This window comes from Python bivittatus, unplaced genomic scaffold (assembly GCF_059951505.1).
Source record: "Python bivittatus isolate LINGU-HERP-01145 unplaced genomic scaffold, Pbiv_v1 ctg000840_np1212, whole genome shotgun sequence".
In the NCBI taxonomy this organism is placed as follows: Eukaryota; Metazoa; Chordata; class Lepidosauria; order Squamata; family Pythonidae; genus Python; species Python bivittatus.
Window position 1 is genome coordinate 19659216 of NW_028277113.1, and position 11557 is coordinate 19670772.

The 11557-nt window shown below is 41.6% G+C and overlaps 1 protein-coding gene across 1 annotated transcript; it reads left to right on the plus strand.

Annotated features, from left to right (window-relative positions):
- The first annotated feature begins 5814 nt into the window (after positions 1–5814).
- SOX4 (SRY-box transcription factor 4) lies at positions 5815–11070 on the plus strand. Its single transcript, XM_007432062.4, has one exon. The coding sequence runs from the start codon at positions 6646–6648 to the stop codon at positions 7924–7926; it is 1281 nt and encodes a 426-aa protein (XP_007432124.1). The 5' UTR covers positions 5815–6645; the 3' UTR covers positions 7927–11070.
- Positions 11071–11557: the final 487 nt, after the last annotated feature.

The following is an 11557-nucleotide window of genomic DNA, read 5'->3' on the forward strand; positions in this document are numbered from 1 at the left end:
ATCTGAAGAAAGTGAAGAGTTTCATCCCTTTTCAGGTTATGATCTGATCTGAAGGACAAGTACAAGCAAATACACTGGGGATAAACAGACTTTCAAATATTACGGCTATCCAGGCAGCAAAAAATCAGTGTAATTTGGGAACCCTATGGCAGCCCTGTTGGCTTTCACCGCTTATCCTTCCTATAACAATCACAGATTCTAAGTTACCCCTTGAAAATTACGCTTTCTCCAATAGACGGTGGATAAAAATGAATGATGAGCCGCCTTGTCTCATTCGTTATGAAGATAAAGCTGCTGCTTAAGTTATTACAGCTTACACTTATATAGAATAATATATGCTTACCAAGCAGTGTAAATTCATAATGTGGCATGTATGATAATGCTCTGGCTGAGTTCTTACAGTAAATCACCATGTAGTTTATTTGGTTTGGCTAAGCCTAATGGGTGAATCTTGGTGTTAGGGTTTTTAATAACCCAATTGTAATTTATTTTCTAAACCATTGCTAAATAAACCATGCCTTAGCACAATATGGAAACCAGGTCATAGATTATTATGCTCATTCAAAGAACTGTATGTTAATGCTTCTGTTGGCAACAGTTATCACACTTGGATCAAGCGTAGCAGCTGTAGATGAATTATTACATGTTACAGAAGGTTGAGGACTAAGGGCAGATTGGACATACTAAGGTGCCTTCTTGCAACAACCCTGGAAAGCTGATTATACTCACAGGTATAATCCCAACCATTCTCCTGATTATTACTAGTAAACATTCATCCTATATAGCAGATAAAACAGATGTGCCTCAGCTGATTCATGTAAGATATTGCCATAACCTTTCCAAATGAGCATTAAACTAAATGTTACATGCAAATATATATAATGAAAAACCTGTTAGTTTACTTCTTAATTGCAGAGCAACATGACATATAAGATCTCTGGAAGCAGAAGAGCAGTAAGGGAAGGAACGTGTTGAGTAATTTCTTATCTGCTACTTTCTCCCTTCATTCCCCTCTCCCAGTAATTTTGCTATGTTCTAAGGTTTCAAGTAAGATGCAATTATAATAAGTAATTTTGCATATCAACTGAACTCAGATTGTATTGATTCCCATTGTTCAATTGTGAGTAACACATTCTTTCCCTATTTTCTGTTTTAACCCTGTTGAAAGAATACACTTTTAGGCTTCAGAGAAAAACAGACAGGATTCACACATCACACAGCCATTATATGGTTTGTTTGATTTTAGCATACATGATGTGTGAACCCAATCATTGTGGTATAAACATAGTTTATGGCTTAGTTTTACATGTGAATGACACCATAGTAGTGTCCTCAATAAAATGGTGAAAACATACCATGGCTTAGTACAGTGGGTGAATCTACTTCAAAATGTAATTTTCTGGAGCCATAAACTATCCAGAACTGGAGAATTAAGGCTGAAATTAAGCTTTAGTTACAGATATTTGTTAGAGTTGCTGGGATGTACTCATTAGTAACGAACATTGACTGTGTTCAGTTATACTTTACATTTATTGAATCTTGTTTGTGAAAGGGGCAGTACATAAAAGAAAATGTATGTTCAGACTTAGGTGTTGGAAATGTTCACAGTGAAATTACCGTTACATGCGTAGTATAAGAAATTTAGTGGCTGATTTGCATCTTTGCAGGCTTTTTATTCCAGTGGGCTTAGTAAGCACTTAGGCAGAATTCCTAAATGCACTTTCTTAGAAATTAATATCATTTACACAAATGGGATTTTAATGTAAATGGATTTAGGACTGGGTACTTAGAAAGCAATGGTGCCAGTAAAATTACTGGCATTTTGTATTACTGGAATATTTGAGGATATTTCTAAGTATATTTATCCACAGCAGAGTCAGTGCTACTGGGGGAACAAATGCCTTTACTGTACTTCTTCCCATCTGCTGTAGAGATTCAGAGACCTGGAGAAGATATGGGAAGTATAGGGAGACTGCAGGAGAAGGAGAAGGAATGGGTGTCAGCATGCATGTTAGCCTCCCAGAGTCATGCCTATGAGATGGGTAGCCATATGCATTTATTAAACAAACAAACATGACATTGGATTGTTTCCTTGGTTTAAATCATCACAGTTACCTGGAAGTTCCAGTGGGCTTTCTTTCAAAAACATATTTCGGCCTGAAGAGTCAAATTTTGTTTGAGATCTTTTTTGTATAATTTCATTATAACCCAATGTAGGCAAATGATTTTATATATTCTGTTTCTGTAAATGAAAGGCAAGAAACTGAAGTGCTGTTGTTCGTGCAGCCTCCATTTATGTGTTAAAACATTTATATCCCATCCAGTGGTATCCCTGGGGAAGTGTAGGAAAAAAAAGAGATGGCAATCAAGGCACCGTGATTGAAACCCTACCTCTTTGTACATGCATGTGATTTTGACACACATACAAAAGGGATGGGGCTTTGACTGCACTGCCCTGACCTCTATCTGAACATTTTGACACACCTTCCCCTGATGGATGCTGGCAATCCCACCTTTTCAGTCCATTTGCAGGCCCCAGGATTTAAAACAGTTTAAAAACAATAAAATCAAATAGAAATTTCACATCTGGTAGCAAAAATAAAATCAGCAATAAAAGATAATTATTGAAGGTAAAACCAGTCTAAAAACAAAGAGGACATTAATGTGTTTGTTATAATTGTCCTAGGGATGGGTACATTGGAGACAGTGTTCAGACTCTGTCAATACCTCTTTTAGCTTTATGAGCCTGAAGTTTGATGATTTACCTAGATCTAGAAATAAGATTTAGAAATCCATTCTTTAGAAAACGGATAACTTCAGTTGATACCCTATGCATGCATTATGCCATTTTTTAAGCGTACACAAGAAACCTGACAGACATATTTAGGAAAGTATCCAGTCTAAACATAATTAATAGTACATTGTTAATTGTTTCTAATATTCTTTTTTAATTAAAGAGCATTTGACTCCAGCTACAAACTTATTCTATTTATCATACTGTACAACAAGAACCAATGAGTTAAGAGCTTAGTAGCCTTTAATATATGAAACTATATTTAAGGCTGGCTAAACCAACTAATCCTGAATTAGTAAAATTTTATCTGTTTATTCTGTTTATTTATCTGTTTATTATTTATAAATAAATGACTTGATTGGAGATTGATTTAATGACTTTAATACAGATTTAAGATTTGAATACAATTTTACTGATTGTATGATTAAGGCCTTGGAATGTGGGCACAGCCTGGGATATGAATGGATTCCCTTGATTATACATCCCTTTACTTTATTATAATCTTGTAAAAATATGATTATTTTCATGAGACTGAACAGATAGCTCAGATTACTTTATAAGACAGTACCAATTCTATTTAACATACATTAATTTCTTAGGAACAGTTGATTAGGAACAGAACATAGGAAATTGTCTTCTATTAACTAAGATCCCAGTTCACCTAGCTCAGAATTATTTCCATTGATAGTTAGTAGGCCTCTTGGGTGGGGAGGTTCAGAAAGGAGTTTTAGACATGTGGTACCACTCATCCAGTGGTGTCAGTCTCTTACAATGCTTCCCTTCAGACAATGTGTTACTGTTTTATATGATTTGGTTAAGGAAAAATTTTTGGTAAAATGAAAAATCAACATTTCTGCATATTGTTTTCTGCCTGCTATGTATCTTGTGATCAGTCTCTGTCTTCTCAACACTCTGGCTCCATGTTTAATAAGTTTTCTTAAACAGCCATAAATAATAATTGGAACCCTGCTTATTAGCAGTATGAAGCTGGCATTTGAACATTTGGTGGGCTGTCCAATCATTACCTACAATATATCTATAATGGCCTTACAGTAAAGTAGTCCTAAAGTGGAACAGGCCCAAGGGTGATCCACTAGTGGAGCAGAAGTATGGAAGAAGCAGTATTTATTGCCTTTTCTATTTCTCTTTATAAGTAACTAAATAAATTCCTCCAATTGCTTAGGATGGGAAGAAAAGGGGAGAGAGACTTTATATCAATCCAACAACTGGAGGGCTTTGGACAAGCACACCTAACTTTCAACCACCATGATGCCACCCTAGTTCAGGTGGGTTCTGATTCCTAACATCAACCAAACCAGCCACAGAAAGGGGCAAGATTTTTCTCTCTCAGACATCCCATTCTACTCCTCCAGTTAGCTGTGCTAGCTATAGTTATGGCTGCCAGATTCTGTCTATGTTTGGTAGTATATTGTGGTTAATATCTGCTGCCCTCTTTGCCTTTTAATCACAATTTTTCATTTGTTAATGGTTTTTTATATGACTGTTTTATAGTTTTTATTGTATGCCACTCAGAGTCATTTTTTAGTGAGATGGGTGGTCATATGAATATGATGAATAAATAGTGTGTTACATATATCTTTTACAAAGTATCACCCAACCATTCTTGTGAAGGGATTGTAGTTCAGATACACACACACACACACACATGTTGAAGGACCAGTTTCGTCCTGGCATTTGAGGTAAGCCTCGAAAAAGTCCTCAAGGGCCACTGTCAGTCACTGTCAATACTAATAGGTTAAAGGGATAATGGTCCGAATATAGGACCGCTTCTTACGGCTCCATGTTTCTTTCAGCACCTAATTCATCACACATATTGATTTAATGGGTCCTGCCAAGCCTGTTTGATTCACATGGAATTAATGAAGTTAGACCAGGGACTGTACAGGGGAGCTGGAATGTTAAGATGTAACATACTTGAGGAGCAATGAGCAAACGCAGTGAAGTATATGATACTAACAGCATTATTTGCCCGGTAAACCAATCTTTGTCTGTTCTGTTTACAAGTCTGCTGAATCAGACCTTTCCCCAGGGTTTTCTGCCTTCCCCAAGATGACGATGGGGGAGGGAGCAAAGGGACAGGAGAAGGGCCTGCTCTCCATACTGTTATTTGTGGAACACAAGAACGCCCAGTGTAACTGTACAACCCTATCCACCTATCCCTTCGGGGTGAAGGGCTTCAGCTGACTGACAACATTTATCAGGCAGACCAAGAAGCTGCTGTGCTTGAAGAACAATACCACAAAGAAGCAGGTAGAGGTACTCTACCCTGTAAATGCTGGTTTGTAGATTTAATTAGATATGCTAGAAGTCAAAATCTTTTAATTGGAAAAACATTATGCCCTGCTTACATGGATCATGAGGAAAATGCACATAAGAGAAATATTGCCCAGCACGGTGAGGATGCTAATTGTATGGCGAATGGTCTGTTACTTCATCAGCCTCAAAGTAAGGAGGAGATGAAACAAAAACACATGTCATCTTTTTTTCTTTGCGAGGTAATACAAGTAGTCACTTTTACTTTTATGCAGAGGGTGAAGCTTCCAGCACAGAATGTGTCCTTTCCCCATCCCCCTCTAACATAACGGGCAGAGCTGTCTCCTCCCCACCCCTTACTGGAGTGTAGTTTCGCACAGACGCGCGGCTGCGCTCGCTCTCTCTTACACGCTCGGTCGCTCTCATACTGAGTCTGTCTGGCTTGCTGTCTCTCTCGAGCACGCACACCCACCAATGCACACGCAGGCGCACACACAGGGAAGTAGGAGGAGAAATGCAAACGTAAAAAAGGGGGGGGAGAAATCTCAGTTGCACTTCTGGCCCTTTTAAAAAGTTTGTGTAAATTGGAATGAGGTCAGATTTGGAGCTTCTCATTGCACGCGGTTATTAGGTTCCAAGCCAATCGGAACTGAGGGGAGGGGTTTTGGCACGATGGAGCGTTGGATACAGTCTATGATTGGCTTAGAAAAGAACTGAGGAAGGATAAAGCTGCACGAGGCGGAATTGAGCACCGCTCTAAGCTGCAGCAAGAGAAAGTGTACGTAGTGGGGCGGGGGACAGGCCAAGTCTGTAGTCCCGGTTTGTACATGTGTCTTTCTTCTTTGGGGGGCTGTGCATCTACAGGCAAGCAAGACGGGACTATATACATTTATTGCACCAGTCACTGTTTTTCCTCTCGGGAAGACACACGTTTATTAATGCTACTTGCTTGCATGAGCGGGGCTTTTTCCCCCCAGCTGACTCCCTGGCAGCCGCTGAATAATAATAGAAAAAACTCTTGATCCCTCTAATTACGGGTTCTGGACGAAGATTTTTTTATTATTATTAGTTTCGCTTGGTGAGGTGGGCATTTTATTTTTTTTTCTTTGTGGTTTTTTTTTGTGTGTGTGTCCTTAGAAGATTTTTAGCAGTGGGCGTGCTGCTTCTGCCGAGACACCTCAAGTACTAGGAGAAGGTGAAAGACAAAAAAAAAAAAAAAACACTTGTGAACGCCGGGGTGGGGGAAGAGGTGGAAAAGAGAGAGACGGAGAACTAGGATTGGCGGCTGTGTTTTTTTTTTCCTTTTTTTTCAAAGAAAGGCACTCTTTCCACTTAGAGCCTCCCAGTGCAAAGTTGCGGTGAAAGGCGTGCGAAAGTGTCGGAGAGGCAAACGCGGTGTGGAGCTACAACTATTTCTCGGAGGGAGTCGTGCCTTAAGTAGCGGGGGACGAAGCGCTTGCGAAGGGGGCTCGAGAGCTCCGACTGACTGGCAAAGTTGAGTGTTTTGTTTCAAGCGGGTGCCAAGCTGAGCCCCGCCGACTCTCCCGCAGCCGCTGCGGCGCGCGCCGACCCCCAAAATGGTGCAACAGACAAACAACGCGGAGAACACGGAAGCACTCCTGGCCGGCGAGAGCTCGGACTCGGGGGCCAGTATCGAGCTGGGCATCGCCTCTTCTCCGACTCCAGGCTCGACTGCTTCGACGGGGGGCAAAGCGGACGATCCGAGCTGGTGCAAGACGCCCAGCGGGCACATCAAGCGGCCCATGAACGCTTTTATGGTGTGGTCTCAGATCGAGAGGAGGAAGATCATGGAGCAGTCCCCGGACATGCACAACGCTGAGATCTCCAAGCGCCTGGGCAAGCGTTGGAAGCTGCTCAAGGACAGCGACAAGATCCCTTTCATCCGGGAGGCGGAGCGGCTGCGCCTCAAGCACATGGCGGACTACCCCGATTACAAGTACCGACCCAGGAAGAAGGTGAAATCGGGCACGAACTCTGGGAAGCCGGGTGAGAAGAGCGGGGGTGGAGGGAGTGGCGGCGGCAATCAGGGAGCAGCCGCCTCCGCCGCTGCTTCCAACTCTTCTAAACTCGCCCAGAAAAAGGGCAGTGCCGCCAAACTCTCTCCCAGTGGCGCCGGCAAGCCGCATCCCAAACTCAGCCTGAGTGGCGGCGGCGGCACGAAAGCTCCGTCCTCTTTTGCATCGGAACAGCCGGCTGCCCTCCTGCCCCCGGAGCACCATTCTTTGTACAAATCCCGCGCCGCCTCGCCGGGCTCCTCCTCGCCCTCCAGCAGTAGCAGCAGCAGCAGCAGCCACAGCAGCCGACATCTCCCTGAGAAGAAGGCCAAGCGGCTCTACCTCTTCTCCCACTCATCGCCCGGCGGCGCCGTTCCGGCCAGCCCGACCCTCAGCACTTCCACCGAAGCCAGCGACCCGCTGAGCCTCTACGACGAAGTAGCGGCTGTGGGCAGCCGGCAGGACGGGGGCGAGCCCTCCGCTTCCCCCGTGGGCGGTTGCTCGCCATCGGACCACCGAAGCTACACCAGCCTGCGGGCGCCCTCGCCCACACCGTCGACCTCGCACTCCTCGTCAGGTTCCTCCTCCGCCTCCTGCGCTTCCTCCTCCTCGGATGACGAGTTCGAAGACGACCTGTTGGACCTCAACCCCAGCCCTGGTTTCGACAGTATGGCGCTGGGGAGCCTGAGCTCCTCGGCCCTCGACAGGGATCTGGATTTTAACTTGGAGCCTGGCTCGGGCTCTCACTTTGAGTTCCCAGACTATTGTACCCCGGAGGTAAGTGAGATGATCTCGGGAGACTGGCTCGAATCCAGCATTTCCAACTTGGTCTTTACGTACTGAGTGGGGGGACGAAGCTGCTCAAGAGGAGAGCAAGCGGTGCGCGCGGGGAAGGGAAAGAGACGCGGACATGGCACTCGGACCCAGGCGCGCTGCAAAACTGAAGAGCGAGCCTTTCGCCCACAGTCGTTGAGTGCGCCCCCCAGCCCCCCCGTTACTGAAACTGACTTGAGGGGCGGGTGTGCGCGCGCTTTTATCGCTAACGCGGCAAAAGGGATCAACGCGTTCTTCGCCGAAAAAGCCACCACAGAAATATCTAACTACATCGATCCCCACCCCCTTTTTTTCCACGTTTCATCCTTCTTTTGCAGCCGAAGAATGAGAAGCACGTTTCAGACTCTGGTGAGAATCTAGTGGCTTAAACAGGAATGGCAACTACAGCAGGAGGGGGTGGAAATAGCGCACATCTTTGCTTCTTGTTGGAAGGGTTTGGAGGGACGGGAAAAGGTAGATTCTGCTATGTGTATTAGATATGTCTTTGGGTTAGGAGCTAAAGCTCGTGTGCTTTAAACAGACCTGCAGCCAATTTGCGTTTTTGGAGGGTTCTCTCTCTATACATCAAAAGGGATGAGGGAGGAGGATGGCCCTGGGAACTGGACTGAATCCTAAATGGAAGGAAAAGGAGAGGCAAGCATTTTAAAACGAACTGGAAATTCGGCTGAAAACATGATAATAATAAAACCGAAAAGGATTTGCACGTTTATGGGAGAAGGTGGTGCTGATTCTCTAAGTCACATTACCTTATATTCATAGAAGTCATGTGGAATTTCAACAACTTTTTTTTTTTTTTTTAATGGAGACAGATATAGAACATACCAAGTTTCTGTAATGATGTGGTACAGGGGAAATTGAGGGCGATTGCTCTTTCTTGCAAAAATGTGTTTTTCTTACTCAGAATTGTGATGGTGTTGGATTATTTCTCTGGTGGGGTTTAATATAGCATGTTATCCTATCTTTTGGAGTTTTTTGTAAGACTGTTGAACAGTTTAAAAAGAATAGTGTTAGAATAATATAAAAAGCAGATAGATGGCGCTATGTTTGATTCCTACAAAAATTATCACCAGCTTTTTTTCATTCTTAACTCTTTAAAGGATTCAAACGCAACTCAAATCTGTGCTGGACTTCAAAAAGAACACAGGACCAAATTTTTCCTCAGTGTGTGTGTGTATGTGCGTGTGTTCCTCTGTAGCTGTAAATGAAGACTCTTTTCACACCAGGATTCATTCTTGAAATGTTCTTTTTCTTTCTAAATGGAATTGGATGCCATTTTATAAGTGAAGTATTTATACTGGCCAAATGTTTTTACTTGTATTCCTTTGTCTTTTTTTTTTTTTTTGGTAGTTCTGTTTGTTACCCACACCATTTTTATGTCACCTTCACTGAAGGGCTAGAGTTTTAACTTTTAATTTTTTATATTTAAATGTAGACTTTTGACACTTTTAAAAACAGAAGAGAAGATGAAAACGTTTGATTATTTTCTCAGTGTATTTTTGTAAAAAATATATAAGGGGTGTAAATTGCTGTTTTGGATTTCCTGATTATAAATAGGGCTGCTGGTTAATCTCTCACACAAAATCAGTCCCTACTTTCATCATGTTTACACTCCAATCTGCAGGCTTCTTAAAGAGACAGTATCTCTTCTATCTACCGATTCAACTCTACTTGTGAGTTGAGAGAGGAATTGAACTCTAATCCACTGTAGGGCTAATTTCTAACAAATCCTCCCTCAAAATAAACGGTATGTTGTATTGAGCAACAAGAATATTTTTCAGGAAAAAGGGATCCTGTAGCTTTAACTTCAAAACCACATCTTTTGCACTTTTTGTAAGCAAAAAAAAAAGTAAACAAAAACCATGCCATTTAAATCACTGGACCTATCTAAATGCCGATTTGAGTTTGCAACACTATGTACTGCATTTTTCATTCTTGTATTTGACTATTTAATCCTTATACTTGTCGCTAAGTATAATTGTTTTAGTCTCTTATGGCATGATGATAGCATATGTATTCAGGTTTATAGCTGTTGTGTTTAAGATGAGAAAAAGTGAAAACATCTTTGTACATTTAAGTCTGTATAATAATAAGCAAAAAAGATTGTGTGTTTATGTATGTTAATATAACATGACAGGCACAAGGACATCTGCCTAATGAAGAGGTTCCGTTAAGGGTTTTTTCTCTTTTCTTTGGTTTTTTTTTTTGGTTTTTTGGTCATCCATCCTGTGCAATATGCTGTGTGGAATATCTTTGTTTAACAATCTGCCCATAATACAATGGTGGGGTGGGGTGGGGAGGGGAGGGAAAAGCTGGCTAATAAAGCCGAGTTCACTGCCTGTCAGATTGTCCATATTCTTTCTGTAAATAACCTTTTCCCCAAAGGAAATAAAATCAGCTGGAACTGAACCCTAAAACCCTGCTGGCTCTTGTCATTATTCTAGACTTTGTGGCTGTGTATTTTTGCACTGTCAGTAAAAAATATTTTACAGTGATGGGTCTCATATGCAGAGCTGTTAATACAGAAACTTGTCCCCTTTCCCTCCCCTCCCTGCCAGCTGAAGCTTCATCTCTTTGTGCATCTTTGAGTGTATTCTGTGCTTGCATGCTTTCTAGGAATAGGCATGTATTAAGGAAATGTTAATAGCATTTTCAGTGGAAGACCAAAAGACTAGAATGGGATATGGGCTTATGTTCACAGAAGGCTATTGTAGGGAAAATGCAGCTATAAGGAATGTGCTTTAAAAGGTCCCATTAACCATTTGTCCTATCAGTATGACCTTGCAATGTGAAAATCCTGCCTTACATCCCTTCAATTCTGATTGGGTGTTCTACAGTAAAAAAATGGCCAAGATACTTCTAGGGTTCACAAATGGATTTTATAGCTGAGTAATTATATCAAATTTCCATTCCAGTCTTCAATAAAATATAATTTAAATGTTCTTAGCTTGGCTCATTGCCAAAGTAACATGTTAAACTTGTTTCCCTTTTCTAGTCTTCCATAACCAATTGCAATAGACCCAATAACAAAAAGCACAGGGAGCTGGGGAAGGGAAATGCACACTATGAACAATATTTTTCTTGGTATGGTCTCTCTTCAGGGTATCATCTGGCCGTTTTGTCTTTTATATAACCCCTTTTCAAGCGAATGTGAAATACTAGGTCATTAGGTGAAGTATTGTGGCAGCTTTGATGAATCTTAGAATATGTACTGCAGATCAATATGTGGGGAGGGAGGAACTGCCCACATAGACCTGAACTCAGTCTTGGAATTGAATTGTACTGTAAATATATACGCATTGAATATATCACTAGTCAAAAAGTTTCTGTCCTGATCAATTTTTTAAAGCACTTAAATGTTAAATCCTTAATTGGAAATATTTTATACTGTGTTTTTCAAAGTACAAACCACAATGTTTCTTTTTTAAATGACATTTGCCTACCAAATACTGATATGGTTATTTATTAGAGAATATCACCAAAAAATTCAACAAAAATGGTTACATTCTAGCAGACAATGTTTCAGTGATGAGTTTGTGTAATAATGGATTGACACTGTCCTACTGGATTCCTAGAGCACAATAGATGGGCTCTGTTTGCATGACATGTTTACCTATTGTTCACTTGACCATGGTTTATATAA

What these genes read in the sequence shown, in the direction of transcription:
- SOX4 (XM_007432062.4), top strand. Translation starts at nt 6,646, where the DNA reads ATGGTGCAACAGACAAACAACGCGGAGAACACGGAAGCACTCCTGGCC.